At 43.9% G+C, this 16,644-nt stretch overlaps 6 protein-coding genes across 6 annotated transcripts; 3 read left to right on the forward strand and 3 right to left on the reverse strand.

Moving 5' to 3' along the window:
* Positions 1 to 378: 378 nt before the first annotated feature.
* V865_007803 (ADP,ATP carrier protein, mitochondrial) lies at positions 379 to 1,385 on the forward strand (the record flags this gene model as incomplete). The annotated part of the gene is made up of 2 exons (XM_066231545.1): positions 379 to 518; positions 593 to 1,385. The coding sequence occupies 2 exons, from the start codon at positions 379 to 381 to the stop codon at positions 1,383 to 1,385; spliced, it is 933 nt and encodes a 310-aa protein (XP_066087642.1).
* Positions 1,386 to 2,196: 811 nt separating this feature from the next.
* V865_007804 (uncharacterized protein) lies at positions 2,197 to 4,787 on the forward strand (the record flags this gene model as incomplete). The annotated part of the gene is made up of 7 exons (XM_066231546.1): positions 2,197 to 2,499; positions 2,576 to 2,583; positions 2,657 to 2,786; positions 2,913 to 2,998; positions 3,081 to 3,186; positions 3,244 to 4,652; positions 4,742 to 4,787. 7 exons carry the CDS (start codon positions 2,197 to 2,199, stop codon positions 4,785 to 4,787), a joined length of 2,088 nt encoding a protein of 695 aa, XP_066087643.1.
* Positions 4,788 to 6,042: 1,255 nt separating this feature from the next.
* Positions 6,043 to 6,276, reverse strand: V865_007805 (uncharacterized protein; the record flags this gene model as incomplete). The annotated part of the gene is made up of 1 exon (XM_066231547.1): positions 6,043 to 6,276. One exon carries the CDS (start codon positions 6,274 to 6,276, stop codon positions 6,043 to 6,045), a length of 234 nt encoding a protein of 77 aa, XP_066087644.1.
* Positions 6,277 to 8,173: 1,897 nt separating this feature from the next.
* On the reverse strand, positions 8,174 to 8,779 carry V865_007806 (uncharacterized protein; the record flags this gene model as incomplete). Its single annotated transcript, XM_066231548.1, has 1 exon — positions 8,174 to 8,779. One exon carries the CDS (start codon positions 8,777 to 8,779, stop codon positions 8,174 to 8,176), a length of 606 nt encoding a protein of 201 aa, XP_066087645.1.
* A 781-nt stretch (positions 8,780 to 9,560) lies between these two features.
* Positions 9,561 to 12,031, reverse strand: V865_007807 (uncharacterized protein; the record flags this gene model as incomplete). Its single annotated transcript, XM_066231549.1, has 8 exons — positions 9,561 to 9,626; positions 9,708 to 9,807; positions 9,884 to 10,113; positions 10,227 to 10,353; positions 10,436 to 10,563; positions 10,644 to 10,754; positions 10,838 to 10,906; positions 10,991 to 12,031. The coding sequence occupies 8 exons, from the start codon at positions 12,029 to 12,031 to the stop codon at positions 9,561 to 9,563; spliced, it is 1,872 nt and encodes a 623-aa protein (XP_066087646.1).
* Positions 12,032 to 14,812: 2,781 nt separating this feature from the next.
* V865_007808 (ribosomal protein L13) lies at positions 14,813 to 16,152 on the forward strand (the record flags this gene model as incomplete). Its single annotated transcript, XM_066231550.1, has 4 exons — positions 14,813 to 14,896; positions 15,221 to 15,320; positions 15,563 to 15,900; positions 16,075 to 16,152. The coding sequence occupies 4 exons, from the start codon at positions 14,813 to 14,815 to the stop codon at positions 16,150 to 16,152; spliced, it is 600 nt and encodes a 199-aa protein (XP_066087647.1).
* Positions 16,153 to 16,644: the final 492 nt, after the last annotated feature.

The raw sequence follows: 16,644 nt of genomic DNA on the forward strand, positions 1-16,644 counted from the left end.
GAATCTTAAGGTAGTGGTGAGTGGACGTCTCATCTCTCCTCATCATATCACCATCTCCCAGCTTCTTTTAGAATGGTCATGTGAACAAACACAAAACTCTCTTTTTTCACCCATCTCTTGTGGGAGTCGTGGAAGGGGGACCAAGGGGGGATCTATCACCCTTTCCATGGCCGATACAGCGCGTGGATCTGGTACTTCGTACTCCTCTCTCCCCCAACCACTACTGAGCACAGTGGATCATCCCCTCTCCCCTTCATCAGATTTTTTTTCTAATTTTTCCCTTCCAAACATCAAGTCTTTGATTTAAACTTCTCATCTATCCCTATCTGTTCTGCCTTCACGATGTCAGCCACTGACTCTCCTGTTCAATATAGCAAAATGTCCGACGTTAAAAAACCAAAGGATGCCAAGGCTTTCTTGACCGATTTCTTGATGGGTGGTGTGTCCGCTGCTGTCTCCAAGACCGCTGCTGCCCCCATTGAAAGAATCAAGCTTTTGGTGCAAAACCAAGATGAAATGTGAGTGATACCTCTTCAATCACAGCTTTACCAAGCGATTGAAGGACTCTCGCTGACCTCGTGCTGTACAACAGGATCAAGCAAGGTCGTCTCTCTACCCCTTACAAGGGTATTGGTGACTGTTTCTCCCGAACCTACAAGGAAGAGGGTCTCGCTTCTCTCTGGAGAGGTAACACCGCCAACGTTATCCGATACTTCCCCACCCAAGCCTTGAACTTTGCCTTCAAGGATTACTTCAAGTCACTCTTCGGTTTCAAGAAGTCTGAGGGTTACTGGAAATGGTTCGCTGGTAACATCGCTTCCGGTGGTGCTGCTGGTGCCTCTTCTCTTCTTTTCGTCTACTCCCTTGATTACGCCCGAACTCGATTGGCCAACGACAACAAGTCCGCTAAGAAGGGTGGTTCTCGACAATTCAACGGTTTGGTCGATGTCTACAGGAAGACTCTCGCTTCCGATGGTATTGCTGGTCTTTACAGAGGTTTCGTTCCTTCCGTCGTTGGTATCATTGTCTACAGAGGTCTCTACTTCGGTCTTTACGACTCCATCAAACCCGTCATCCTCGTTGGTCCCCTCGAAGGTAACTTCTTGGCCTCCTTCGCTCTTGGTTGGACTGTCACTACTTCTGCTGGTCTTGCTTCATACCCTCTCGACACCATCAGACGACGAATGATGATGACCTCCGGTGGTACCGTCCACTACAAGTCCATGATGGATGCTGGTTCTCAAATCGTCGCCAAGGAAGGTGTCAAATCCCTCTTCAAGGGTGCTGGTGCTAACATCCTCCGTGGTGTTGCCGGTGCTGGTGTCTTGTCTCTTTACGACAAGATGCAAGAATTGATGTTCGGTAAAGTCTACTCTGTGAGTTAATTTTTTACCTGTCTACACACCACATGTACATTTGCTGACTTTCTGATGCTCTTCAACAGGGTGGTTCCGGATAAACGATCGATCTAAGCCAACTTTAGATCTTATTGTTTTTCTCTTTCTCATCATAATACCGATTTATCATTTCACCTTCCCACTACCTCGCATATATACAGATTCTTTCATCTCAAAAAATGAATTAATTGCACAATCCAAAAACCCCTTCCCTTTCCCTCCCCCCAAACCATCACCTGTCTCCACATCCTCTTTATTATATATAAACTCTTTTTATCCCACCGTAAAAAGTTATATACATATTAAAGATTCTCACTTCTTATATCCGTTTGCCTCTTGCAGTCTGCTTATAGTTATGGGTCGTGGTTTCTTTTTTCTGTTATTACTTTTACATTTTATAGGAGATATATATCTTAACGAGATGCAGCAGGATGGCGTTACGAATAGATAGCTGTTGATGTTGTTCATTGGTTAGCATGCTGTCTATTTAAACAACTACTGGCAAGCATGACTTGGACCCGCATATTCCAACATCTCCAAGCATTCGCATGAGATACTTTGGTATGACTTGCAAATGAATTGATTGGGTGAACCAGTTGGTTACGAGGGTGATGTGGAGGTTGACCTGGGATTGATCCAGTCAACCCAGAATCATAACATCGTATCTATCCTCTCAAGTCTATATCAGTCAGGCAGATCTTGTACATACGACAACATGCCTCAATGGCCATGTCAACTGTCAATACGATATATCTGGCCAGTCAATAGTTAAGGCAAGGTGTCAGATCAACCGAGAAGCATGGAGATCGATCAGGGCGAAGGTGGAAGTGGAGGGAGTCCAATCGACGAGATGCAAGATGAAAACGAATACGATGATATACCATACGAATATGACGAAGAACTCGAACAAGCCTTACAAGCTGCTGAGTCTCAATCAAAACCTACGATCAATCATGGAACAACGAATGGTATCATACATGAGATCGAAGATCTGCCGCTCGACACAGAAGCAATAAAGGTGATGAGTCCTTTCCAGCAATTTAGGAAGAGAGGTTATTTGAGTGTGTCGGATTTGGTAGGACCAGTATGGTGTGAGACTCAGGTGGGTGATCATTTCATATTCTATAATTTCATGGCTGCAGATTGTTATACGAAAGCTAATAACGTTTCATGGACAGTATGACTAGTAGGTGATAAGCTTTCCACGTCCCATCATACCGAATGACCTATCATTGACCAGCATAGCGTGTCATTTATAGTCGCCTAAGAACATTACCATACCTTCCACCATCACAACGACCAGACATAATCAAGTCAAAAGAAGGTAATGAGATCGTAGTTGATAAAGTCAAAGTGGAAGGCAAAGAGAAGATCCTGAAACGGGGAGAGGTAAGTTCAATCTATACTAATGTCGACCTTCGTACCTATCGATGATCTGATCTGATCTCACTTTGAACATCATGTAATAAGTAGACAGAGTAGCATGCTAACGCGTGTCACTTTTCTGTGTCGTAGAAAATACATAAACGGCTGGAAAGGGAGATACATCCCGAAGAGATCAGAGTGCAGATCTCCACTGATGAGGATGTATGGGGATTAAGGTTCGTCTTGACCCCAGCACCTCAACGCAGATAGATACGAATTATAAAATCGAGACTGATGTTTTTCGCTATTCTCGAATAGATTCTTGAACATGCTTGCTGCGATGGAAGCTCTCTTAGTCCTGGGCAAATGCCGTGAATTACCTGTTGTAGGCTTTGTTAAAGGAGTCCTGGTATATGGTGTGATAGTGAGTGGTCCGGCTCAATTACTGATATCAATCGCTCATTTCTTCATTTCATCACAGGACGAGATCATCCGCGAACCTATTCCTTCACCCTCAACCTCAACTTCATCTTCAGACACTCCTTCCAATCAAACTTCTCTTAAAACATTTTTCACTTCTTCCCGACCAGCCCTGCCCAAGATCGAACCCAAAACCCATCGTTTATACATATCAGACTCCAAGACACGAGCTTCCAACGTACTTCCAAAGGAAGAAGATACCCTCTCAGGTAGATTACAAGTGATGCTTTACAAAGATCTGCTAGATGCTATACTACTTTCTTCGTCCAATCGCACTTCCACTGCCTCTTCAACTCACAATGAGAATGGCCAATCTGGTCGTGATAGTAAATCAATCTTACCGAGTCGGAATTCATTTTCATGGGATTTTGTCTTTGCTCATCTCGATCTTGACTCTACGAAACGATTTTCAGAAGGGTTCTTGGAACAGAGTAAATCGGTGGTGGTGGGGAATGGACTGAGGTATGGGAGTGATAAAGCAAAGAATCTAAATGATCTGAAACTGGTTTGGAATCAGTATGTTTTAGAACTGGGTCTGGGGTCGGGTATGACCACTACGAATAGGACTATGACTGCTGGTAAAGGGAAAGGGAAAGAAAAGGAAGAAGAGAAGAATTTAGGTAAGACGGAAGACTTACTTAAATTGGTATATAGACGTGCAGGAGGTAAGAAAAATCATAAGAAAGGAGATCGGAGGAGAGGTAAAAGGCGTAGAAGAGGTACTAGGCTCCACGACCAGGTAGAAGGACAACCATCACCGTCGTACCTACTCCCCACCGAGAACGACGAAAAGGTCGAAGCCGAGGAGAGACGATTGATTGAACTGGCTATCAAAGAATCCCTCAAAAGCTGTACTGCAGATCCCATCCAAACACTAGTCGATGATGAAGTAGTCGATATAGTTCAATCAGACGAAACAGCAGAAAATAAGAACATGAACATGAACATATCCAGACCACCCACACGGACAAGCGAAGAGATGTATTGGGGAAGCGATAACGACGAGCAAGAGCAAGATTCGAAAGAGGAAGATGAATTAGCTTGGGCGGTAGAAATGAGTTTGGACAATCCTGATCTGGAGACAGGCATTGAGGGAGGTCAGGGAGTTGTAAATGTCTTGAAAACGCCTGTGTCTTCTCAGCAAAGTACCTCGAATGACACAACGATTCACTCATCGTCTGCGTCCAAAGGGACGGATGACGATCAAGAACAAGAGCAAGGCGACATTGATAATCTTCCATCGGGTACTATAATAGGTACACATAAATTCAATCATTCTCCATTGTTATTGGCGAAACATCTAGAAAATGTATTACAATTCTGGATGGGTGAGAGGGAACCTAGTGGAGTGACGCTGGAGCAGACAAGGAGATGTGGATGGTGTGAGTTCGAGGAAGGATGTGAATGGAGGTGAGTGACATACTTCTTGTAGTCTTATCTCAGATACTGTACATCATTCTGATGGCATATGAGCTGATGAATTTCGGTTCAATGAAAAGGTTGAAGAAGGCTAAAGAAATTTGGGAATCACGTAAATTGACCTGATGGTCTGTAGGCATACTTAGGTATTGCTGTCACTTAATTGTAGTAGATTCATATCTCATAGCTCATATCTCACAATCTTGTTGTACTTTTCATATGCACATGTTCGGTATAAAGAAGCGCATCTAATTAATTATATCAACATCTCAGTAAGCAGATATTGCCCACTAGTTGAACTCCGTGGCGGGCGTAAGAAGGAAATGTAAGCTACATGGACTGCACTTTCGAAATGAGTACAGCAAACAGTACCACATTCATAAAATCCTTTTCCTCTGGACCCTTCTTCCCCACTCTTTCTAACTAAAGCGATTCATAGCTCTTAGCAAGCTGGAATTCGTAAAGCTGATATTACTGTTCACGATAGTCTATCTATTGACATTTTCAGGTCCGAAATGACATTCGAAAGAATTACCCTCGGCCTCATCTCGGATAGACACATCAATATCGCCATCGACCACTTTATCCCAAATTTTCTTTTGACTCCAATCTTTCGCCTTTGGATCATCATCATACCAATCCATCACCATCGACTTGTCTAGAGGTATCTTTAGGATGATGTTTATGCAATATATACCTCTGCGAAGGATCACAGCCCTAGAACTACATCCCCTGCCACTCGTTCCCTTCATATCTCGTTGCCCACCACAAAAACGACAAAAGAGAGCACCGAGAAGAAGCATGATGTCAATTCTCGTTTGGACACACAGTCCCAAGTCCGATCATGTGTCATCAGTGATGCATTCAATAATGATCTTATATACAGACCGCGTGACGTTCCATGAAGACAGATCGTTTGAGCAATTCAGCGAGTGAGGTCATAACTCAACGCCTCTTGAACATAATCCTCTGCGAAGTCTAGACCACTCAAAGTGGCGATCGGTTCTTTCCCACCTTCCGGACCAAATTGACAAAGATAAGTCCCAGTCTCATGGGGAACTTCACTAGCCTTATACGCGAAATTATGGTAATCACCCCAAGACGTACAGTATGTTTTGCACCGTTGTCATTTGAATACCACGATCTGATAGTCGCTTCGTTCACATTGCCAAACTGCTCGTTGAACATGGTTAGAATTTTGGTATTATTCAGCCACATTAGTCTGTCTCCATAGTCGTGTTCAAAAGTAGGATGACCTTTCAGAGATGGATTTCTGGGTAACGTTTCAGAGACTTTATGATCAATGACCTCATAGGCACAATTGTTACTCCAAACGTCCAGACATCCACTAAGGTGTGAGATTTGAAGACGAATTGGATTCTCAAGTAAAGTACGATTTTCTTTCTACCTTCCTCAACTCCGTAGCGTACTTTTCCAGCTCTGAAGTCGACAGATGAGACCTGGCACCATTGATCGAACCTTGAAATCGTTCACTTTCACATTTGAACCGTTCTATGGCATCGAGAGCCTCTTGAACGGCTGCAGATATGGTGTCAGGGAAGGACGAGGCTTCGGTGAGCTCGGTGGCAGATATTTTCGAAGGTTCGGATGCCATAGCTCTCAAGGAGGTTGGTAATGTAAGACTTGGATGATATATGGGACGAATAATATTGCAGGGATGGATGTAAACGATGAACGGGAGCTCATTGAGTTCATGATGGGTAAGTAAACATACCCATATGCCAGAAGGGCCTATCCAAGTACAGGAGTATGTACGCTATGAAACTCCTTCTTTGCGAGGTTTTCCCATTCTGACGATGGAAGCCCAGTGCCATCGTGAGGGCCCATGACCTTTAGAGCCTATCCAAGCTCCTAGAACACGCGGGACTCTCACGAAGCCAGCATGCGAGACTTCCTTTGACTGGCTTGGCTGATTCTTATACACATCGCTGTTTCAGGTTGTGGCGAAGTAACACCTCGAAAGTCGTAGCCTAGTTTTCACCTCATGAAAGATCGTCACTCATGATACTGTGCGAGCTGACTGGCGGAACATAGAAGTACTGTATACAGTCTACATCATATAAGATCAACTTCACAGTGACACTCGATTGCATATCAGATTTCGCGCACGTCCAAAACCCCCTTTGAGGTAGCAGGTACTTATACCGTCTACCCGGCCACGACTACAACATCTACTGTAGCGGTACTCACCATGCAGAACCTGCTTCAGAGTTGAACCAGCAACATTCGTGTACTCAACCGGTGCTGTCTTGTTCTTTCACAGCATGGAAGAGATTCTCATCTCGAAATTGTACATTATCAACGGTGATCATATAGTCAGCTGGACCGAAGTAGGACTCGAAATTGGTACCATCGGAGGGTTTAGCCTTAATATTATCATGTCCATGTCCAAATTTGGACCATATGTCGGGAACATTTGAAGGATCAGTATTGTACCACGCATATAGCTGAGAAGTGGTCAATTGTTTTTCAATATCGCTAGCCAGTACTGGAGCGATGTGGCTTGAGACCATTTCTTTATCATCTTCATGAACTTTGCTGGTGTGTTCATCACTAATATCCTTCAAAAAGGGATATTGACTGATGATATATACGACTTTCGCCTCTAATATAGCTTCAGCGCAGCCTGGATGAGATCATCAACGCAGGAATCGATGACAGCTGATTCATTGTCCATGCTTTGATGAGTTGATTCCACACTTTCTTTCAGCCGTGATAATTCGCCGACCATCGTGTCGATTTCGGCCTTGGTCAGTCGATCGGTATGACTAGCATACAGCTCTTGAAGACTTTGTATCCCTTCATGGAGCTTAGTGAGCTGTTGATGGAGTGCTGAGACCTCTGAGGACACTGCAGACCCCACAGTCCCGAGCTCAGAAGAATATCAAGTCATAGCGGCAGATGCGAGCTCCATTAAGAAAGTACGAGGTGGATATCGAAATAAGGAATTAAATTGTATGGATTTCGTCGATGTTGGAGGGTGTGAAAACGGTAACTTTTCCAGATGTACAATGCTATTTATATTCACCCATTTCGGCTCTTCTTGTGATATCATAATGTCATGGAAACCTCAAGATGTCTTCTCGCTTACCCTCCTTTCACGTCCTTCTGCAGAATCTTTCGGGTCAGTTGGATGGCGAGACTACCATCGACTGTTTCATATTTCAGTAGGGTTCGTAACTTCTGTTTCAATGAAGGATGTCAACGTCATGCACAGGCCTGGACTTCTGGTGTCAAGACCGAGCAATTCACCCTACGGGTCATCACCGTAATGTCTTTCATGATGAATGCTCGGTCTCTGTAAAAGGAGGAGCAGACAGTGGCAAGTTATGATACAGCAGTGCAGCAGAAGCGAACACAGTAGCTATGTTTGCTTTGAGCGTTCACATTCCAGGTCTGGTGGTAGAGATGCATATCATATCGTCTCCCCATGGTGATTCCCAATTTACTTTGGCAAGATCTATGACTGACACATACTTAATTCAAGCACATTACAACGGGAAGTAATTCGCACCCGATGAAGATGTAACGGATGGAGGGATGAAAGTATCGTCTTTAAAGCCACTCGAAACCTTTGATCTTGGTTTGCCATACAGAATTTCTGTGAAGTATTTATTATTAGAATATTTGATCCCACTAATAGGCAGAATGTATGTTCCGCTTTCGGTGGTATACTCCAAAACGAAATCGCTCCCTTGATCGTCCTTGCGCTCGACAGATACTCGATATCCGGAACCGACATTGGAGTAAGTTCTCGAGTCGTCTCCACTTGCTTTAGTCTCAGTTTCGATCTCTCTGAGGACTCCTTCCAAGAAAGGCTTAGACTGAGTCAGGATATCTCTCTCGCTTTCTAGACGAAATTGCTCCAACACTTCTGAAGATGGGTTGTGACTTCTGGCTTTCCATATCGAGTGGTCGGTTTTCGCAGTGGCTAAAGCTGATGCCAGGGCTTTGGATAAGGTGTCGACGCTTGGCTCATCCGACTGATCACCAGAGAGACAGCTTGGATCTACTTGATAAGGAGGTCGATAACGTGCGGCCTTGGCTTCTTCGACTCGAGCGAGGGCTTCATTCTCCAATTCTTGTAAAGATTGCATGGTTAAGGCGAGATTGCTGGATGTTCAAATGGTTTCGATTCGCTGACGGGGAAAAAGAAAAACAGAAATCCGGACGACACGATTCTTCGGTCAGCAAGTTTGCATGCAATGCTTTATATCTGCCATTCCAGGGGAAGTCGAAGATATGTTTAAGACTCATCTCAGTGCCGACTGTAAGTGACGTTGAATGACAAAGGTGGAAGTATGCTAAAGCATGCTTCTGGGTACTACCTTTGACCACAGAGGTAATCTATCGATATGACAGAATAATGTGGAGCCGACGGTAAAGGGCCGTTGGGAACTCTTCGAGTCTAGTGGTGTACGACGGACAAAGGATGAAAGGCAAAGGCCATTCCCGATGTGATCAGTATATTCATTACAATACATCTATCGAGGGTTAGTACATGATCAGTGGTAAGTACTTTCTACACAGCGCAATACATGTAACTTGTGATCTATGTATATCATGTATAATCTAATATTCCAGATGTACTATAATGGTGATACATTATACAGTACCAGCATCATTCTCTAATTTATCTACAGCACTTATCAGGCTAAATGGAGGTTTAGTCGAACTTCAGTGATAGTCCAAAATGATTCAACGGGAAAAGCAATAAGAGCAGTAGAGTGTCGTCTTTTCTTCGAATGACCATGAGATGGTATTCCAAATGAATAGCTAAAATCACCAAAATTCACAAAAGAAGGAAAAGAGAATTGAGTCATGATGTAAAAGATAGAAACAAGAATATTCGTAAATGTTGTAAATGGAAATTCGTTCTTAAGCCCTTTCTAAAACTTTGGTTTTCTTCTTCTTTTCCATATACTCGACGTAACCGTACCAGCCCTATATTTACGTACGTCAATCAGCTATCGACGATTTGACTTGGCTTGACACAAAGGATATTAAGTGAAGCCAGACACTTACACCACCAACAAGAGTAAGCAAAATTCCAATTCCGTTTGTAGGTGAGATATGGAGATTGAACAGCATGACTGCTAATACGATAGTCAAGACTTGCTTGCAGCTATGCAATATCCACATCAGCTCATTGCCCCTCGATACATAATATTATGTTTGAAGAGAATGGGACGATCACTCACTTTGCAGAGACGGTCATTGTCAAAGCACCCGCTTTCTTATTAGCAGTGAACGAAACGATGTTCAGTCCAAAGGCAAAAACACCGTTGAACAGTAATGCGATGGCTTTCGATCTCGTCATTTGAGTAGCGCCGTATCTTCTGACTCTTTCGAGTTCACCAGTGTACCATCCGTATATCACACATTGGATGAAAGCGAGTGGTGACATTCGCATCAACAGGTCGAGGGGGTGCTGAGAAGGCCACACGGAGTCAGCCATATCCATTTTAACTGGAAGATCTCGATATTCATTGTGCGAGATCGAGTAATTCGGATAGATATATTGTAAGCAGATGCAACGCTCACAAGCTTCAATCTGCCTCCACCGCCCGTCTGAATCAGATTGGTGACTACCGTCTTCAGCGCAGCGAGGAAAGTACCGAGCAAGGTCAAGATCAATCCGAGAGCGGTGAAATCATAGTCGCCGTATGTACTAGCGAGATATTCAATTTCGTATGTCAGTATTCACTCTTGGCTGTGAAGTGATGGTAAAATCGAAAGTCGAAGGAACTCACGCGAATCCTACACCTGCCACCACAGGTAACAGAGAGACCAACTTCAATGCGCTGAATCTAGCTCGGAGGAAGATGGCTGCTATGAAAATGGTAAACAGCGGTGTGGATGCTCGAACGACTTGGTGGAACTGGGACGCAGAGGAAGGTCAAATCAAGTCAACATGCTGTCTCTGTATACATATATATATATAGGATGACCTAAACTCACCGGAATAGAAACCAATTGTAAACTGATATTACTGACTGCGATGTTGATCGTATAAAGTACCGAGAAAGCAGCGAGGATGACGTTTTCTTTCTGCGTTAGACGAGCTGGTGTCTGAGTGGTGATCAAGCATATTAGCGGATTTCTTTGGATACAAGGAAGTCCAGACAATTAAAAAATTAGAGTATAGTACTTACAAAAGCTCCTTGTTCCAAAGCTATATAAGTACCTGCACAACCTGACAATGCGTGAAGTCCAGTAAGAGTCTATATCAATGCAGCATCGACATCAGCCTCGGCATAAAACTTCATAACCTGTTGTCACAGGAGGATTGGAAGTAGGTTACTCACATATGGGAATGGGAAGCTGACCAACACAAACTTGTTGAACAACGTCAAACCCAGATTGAAACAAAAATAGAGGGATAACCAAAAACCGACTGAATCCGTGAATGGGACTTTCTTCGGTTGGACCGTTGGTGAATTACCCAACAGGTTCTCTTTACCCGTCAGCGGGAAATAGGGTTGACTACCTACTCCGCCGAATGATGAGAAGGATGAATTGGCTTTTTCCCAATTGCTACTACTACCACTACTGCCATTATTACCCTTTTGATCGTATGGATTGTTTGGATCTAAATGATTATGATTTTCATCCTGTTGATCCCCGATTCCGACTCCTGCTCCCGTGCTGGACCCAAGATCTAATTTATGAGGAGATAGGACTCTTTCTCTAGGTTCGTTGTTTTTACTAAACCCTTTACCTAACGATGAAGAGGATGCGAATGTCGCTGTGGCCGTTCCGTTGCTTGTCAGATTATGTCGGGGAGAGACGGTACGTGGTCTGGGAGGAGTGTTGAATTGATTACTGACTGAGCTGGGGAACGGTGAGAGGTTCTGCTGTGGGAATTGAGGTTGTTGATGGATTGGAGCAGTAGTAGATGAAGTTGATCCGGCTGATAGAGAGTGTGCCATCCCAGCTGAAGATGAACCTTCCTGAGATGGTGGGAATGGGACAGATGAGGCTGATCCACCTTCACTGGATTTGCGTCTTTGCATGATAGGTGGTGCGGCCATGTTGTACAAGTTGTTGTTACTGCTCAAGGTTGGTGAATGTAATTCTTTAGGTAAAGGGTTAGATTCAGGTGGGAAGTTGATACCGATTCCTACTCCCGTGTTCGTGTTCGTGTTGTTCGAGTTGGTATAAGTGTATCCTTCTGGTGTACTAGTTATGGGTTGATCGCCTTCCATCTCCTTTCCTAGCGCAACTTCCAGAGTTGATTTACCAGGTGATATCGGTGAGGGTGTCTGAGGTGGTGAGTCGGGTTGAGGCGATTGAGGGATATATCTGTTTAGTGGTTGTTGGGGTGTAGGTGCTAGATGAGATGACATGGGTGGGATGATGGGGTGATAGTGAGAGTGGGAAGATCAAAGGTAAAGGATCGCGTCGGGTATAGGATGATGATCAGGTTGCTGCGGAGTTGGAAGGGTAGATAAGATGATGAGGATGCGTGTGTCTCTCGGTATAGTTTTTGATGGTCGGAGTACAGTCTGCGGTGATATCGTGGTCGATAATGATGATTATTGTGAACTATGATGTCGAGGTATATTTGAACGAACGGATAAAGTCGAAGTTGGACTAGGTATTTGATGAGAATACTAATGGTTTGCTGTGGACCGAAGGAGTGGGTATGATTTTATTGTCCTTTCTGACAGATGAGAGTGTCCTTTGATTGTTATGCTATGTTGATCTCACCGATACTGTCTTGTCTATAGAGAGGGATGTGATACGAATGCAGATGAACCAGTCGAGTTGATATTTCATGTAAAATGAGACAAGAGTACCAAGTACCAACGATAACAATACGAGGCTGAGTTTTGCTAGTAGCAAGAGGATAAGAGGATAACGGAATAACGCGACTGAGGGCCAAGGACGGAATAAGGAATTACGACGACTAGCACTCAACCTTAATTCGCATTTTCAACATCTACCTTTCCATCCTTTGGTCTTCCCAATGGAAAACCCCACAGATCGATACATGCAAGGGGGTAGGGTGTTGGTTTGAGTTCGACGCTACCTCGATCTCCATACACACACAGCTGCATACTCCCGTGCGGATTATTGTAACATGATGCCAAGACCTGTGTACATAGGATAACAGGATTCAGTAGGATCAAAAGCCACGTTCCTACGCGTCTCACCTACTTTGATCTAAATCCGATCAAGCTATGGCTACAAGGATCCTGCACAGATCATCTTCTAGCCTAGTACATGTCAATCACATTGTATACGTTGCTTTTCCTCTCTTGCAGGTTATAACGACGATGCGATACATCAGAGCTGGGTGTACAGACGTCTATACTTCGCAGTACGAGAAAAGAAGGATACGCGTCTGCTTTTCAACGTGTTAAAGATCATATATAAATTACGGCATCTAAGGACGAAACATCCAGTCGAAATATCCGAACCGAATACTATATACTCAGACCTCAGAATAGACGGACAATGCTTAGGTCGTCCAACATTTTGTTGTAGTTCAGTCGTCTGGCTGTGTACTTTTTCTGCCAATTTACCTACCTATGGATGATGATCATGAATGAGTGTACTCCCAATTCAGCTGATCCACTAAGTGTCGCTATCGCTCATTTGCATGACATCTATCTATGTTGACCTGGTTCATATGATCATGTCGCTACTGCATTCCAGCATGTCATCATGGCAGATCAGATCGACACCTTGCGATCATATCATGTCAGCTATATACGAAGGTCTGTCAATGAATTCCCATTACAATGGCACGACCTTTTTTTTGGGTTTCGTTTTCTGACTTCACCCTCAGATCGAAGCTTGTTTTATCCAATACAGTACAAAGGATGATGAGAAAAGATAGGAGTGAGAGACATGACGTCGCTGTCATTGCATATCGAGTCAGAAACCTAGAATAGAAAGCTTGAGACGTATGGTAAATCCTTTGATATGATCGCGGTCAAAGGATCGTACGTTGAGAAGTCTAAAATACTCCAGATTGCAGTCATCTCTTAACATATAAGGAGAGGGAGACCGGAAGTCTTCTCTGGTTATCTTCCATCTCTCTTAACTTTCACAGCTCTATTCCACATTGCTCCCCTGTCATTCCATCTCACAACTTAACATCATCGATTAAACTCATAAGACATACTAACAATGACTATACTTACTGACAAGACACAGAGTCACATCAAGTTATCCACTCATCTAAAACTAACACGACTTCATCCGAAACCTGTGCCATGTAGAGGTCCATGGTTACCTACCAGGCCTTATCGACCTGTCCAGCATTCCAGTGTTGTCAGAGTAAGTCAGCCTATCGCTTTTGAGTCGATTTGCGATCACACTGATATGGGAAGGTATGATATGCAATCACAGAATCCATATGGTGGTGATGAAGGTCGGAAGGATGGGTATGTCAATGTACCTGATTCGAACAAGTCAGAACCCAAGTGGTTTTAGATTTGGTCGATATACGATCTTAATCGGGATGACGCTCCCTTTGCACAGATGATGACGAAGTGATTGGTACCCAGTCAATCATAGCATGACATATCGATGGACCGACTGTCAACATGAGTTTCCGTTGTTGTTGATCTATATGCACATGTATTATACATGTTATCCCACTAGAATAACGTGTCTGATATGGTTAGTACTCGTACGCTTCGACATATGCAAGCGTGCAAGCTCATTTCCGCCCAAAGCGTTGTTATCGGCGTTATGCCCTTGTCGGGTTTAAGAAGCATAGCTCACCGTGAGTGTGCCACATTTGTCTGACTTTGAGATTCTCCGACCCCATCTGACATGTGGCACCGAGTTGTCCTCTCACCTGTGCACTTTCCACTCTGGCCGTAGCTGATAGTAGGGTGTAGCTGCTGCAACAAGCAACGGATTCGAGGTTTTTCGTCGACCCATATCAAAAATCACACTTGTGCAGTCTCTCCTTCTTCTTTAGACCTCAAGTAATCAAAAAAAGGGCGTGTATCAAGGTAAGCTCGACCTCTCCCCGACCACATCTAGAGTATAGACCAAGAGCGCTGATCGTTTTTGCTCTCTAATTTTTCCTTTTCATTATCAAATTTTCAACAACATCAAATAACCCATTCCATTCTCGACAATTTACTATAATAATCACCACACAGATGTCTAACTTCTCCGCCCAACCTATCGTCATTGACGGAAAAGGACACCTTTTGGGTCGTCTCGCTTCGATCATCTCCAAGCAGGTTAGTTTAGTTTGAGTTCAATGGGTTTTGTGGGAGTGCAAGGAACGGAAGGAGAGAGCGGAAAGAAGAGATGAAGGAAGAATACTGCGATATAGGAAGAGGTATCGAGGTGGACGAAGGAATAAGAGCAACGAAGCGGGGACAGTATGCTGCGTTGTGTTAGTGGTTGGGGCTGAGACGAAAGGATGGTCATGATGGACGAGATGGAATATGGAAGTGATAACAGTAAAAGGATAATATGCTAACAACGCTTCATCGCTCTCTTTTCTCACTTCGTTCTACGATATCGCAATCTGTTGCTCTACCCGCTATTACCACCAACAGATCCTGAACGGCCAAAAGGTCACCGTCGTCCGATGTGAGGAAATCAACGCTTCAGGTTCTTTCTTCCGAAACAAGTTGAAGTACCACAACTACCTCCACAGTGAGTTGAGATTTTGTTTTCTATCACTAAGATGGATAGTCGATGGACGTCAATGTTGGAAGGATGATGGGATCCCGCGGTGCGATGAGGTGGATAGATGGAAACATCTGGTCCTACCCTTTGACAAGAACCATCTAGTCTTATCTACAATTACCAAATCGCACCGTCCATCGAAAACATCCTCGTGATGTTTGTCTGTTTCGTTATAATCCTTGCTAATGTCTTTTCATCTCATATTTCAGAACGACACATTGTCAACCCTAAGAAATCGGGTCCTTTCCACTTCCGAGCTCCTTCCCGAATCCTTTACAAGGCCGTCCGAGGAATGGTCCCCCACAAGACCTCCCGAGGTGCCGCCGCTTTGAAGAGACTCGAATTGTACGAAGGTGTACCCCCAGCTCAAGATAAAGTTAAGAAGATGGTCGTACCCTCCGCTTTGAGAGTGCTCCGATTGAAACCCGGTAGAAAGTTCTGTACCCTCAAGAGAATCTCAGCTGAAGTCGGATGGAACTACAAGGATGTCGTTGATAGACTCGAGGAGAAGAGAAAGGTTAAGGGACAAGCTTACTTCGAGAGAAAGGTGAGTTCTATCCGTTCTTCAGCAATTCTGATTCACGGGCATGGCACGGGTAGAGGAGGACGTAGGAGAGTTGTTAATCGAGCATCTCCCCGATCCAACCCTACTCTTCTTCGTTTACAACGTGAATGACCATATAATTAGGACTCGCGCTGACATACCTCTTCACATTCGCAGCAAGCCGCTCTCAAACTCCGAGCCAAGGCCGACGCCTCAGTCGCCAAAGATGAGAAACTCACTCAATTCGGTTACTAAGTGTATCATTTTCGTACCAGATTGGAATTAGTTTTCTTCGTCTCACTTAGGGGAGGTGTGATATTATGCACGCATGACATACATACATATCTGCAAATGATCTTGTTGACGATGAGATAAACAGTTAAGGATATCTTCTGACTATTCCCTATTATTTGATCTGGTAGCGATTGGAATGTCCTGTTGCCCATGAGCTGCTTGTATCAATCCCTTTGAGCTACTGGTCTGTTCATTGCATTTCATGGTTTCACTTGGTGCGATGATGTCTAAAAATGGTGAAAAAATCACGTCTGGATCACGAGTATCCGCTCCGTTTCAGGTGATATATATATATACAATGATGACATGACATCACCGAACACTCACGACCAACATGTTCATTTCACCATTTCAACATCTCAACATCTCAACATCTCAACATATCATCAAATCGTATATCAGTCTTCTTCCCGTATCAGATTGAAGAATAGAGCTTAGCGTACATAGCAAGCT

This window comes from Kwoniella europaea, chromosome 2, assembly GCF_036810445.1.
Source record: "Kwoniella europaea PYCC6329 chromosome 2, complete sequence".
Classification (NCBI taxonomy): domain Eukaryota; kingdom Fungi; phylum Basidiomycota; class Tremellomycetes; order Tremellales; family Cryptococcaceae; genus Kwoniella; species Kwoniella europaea.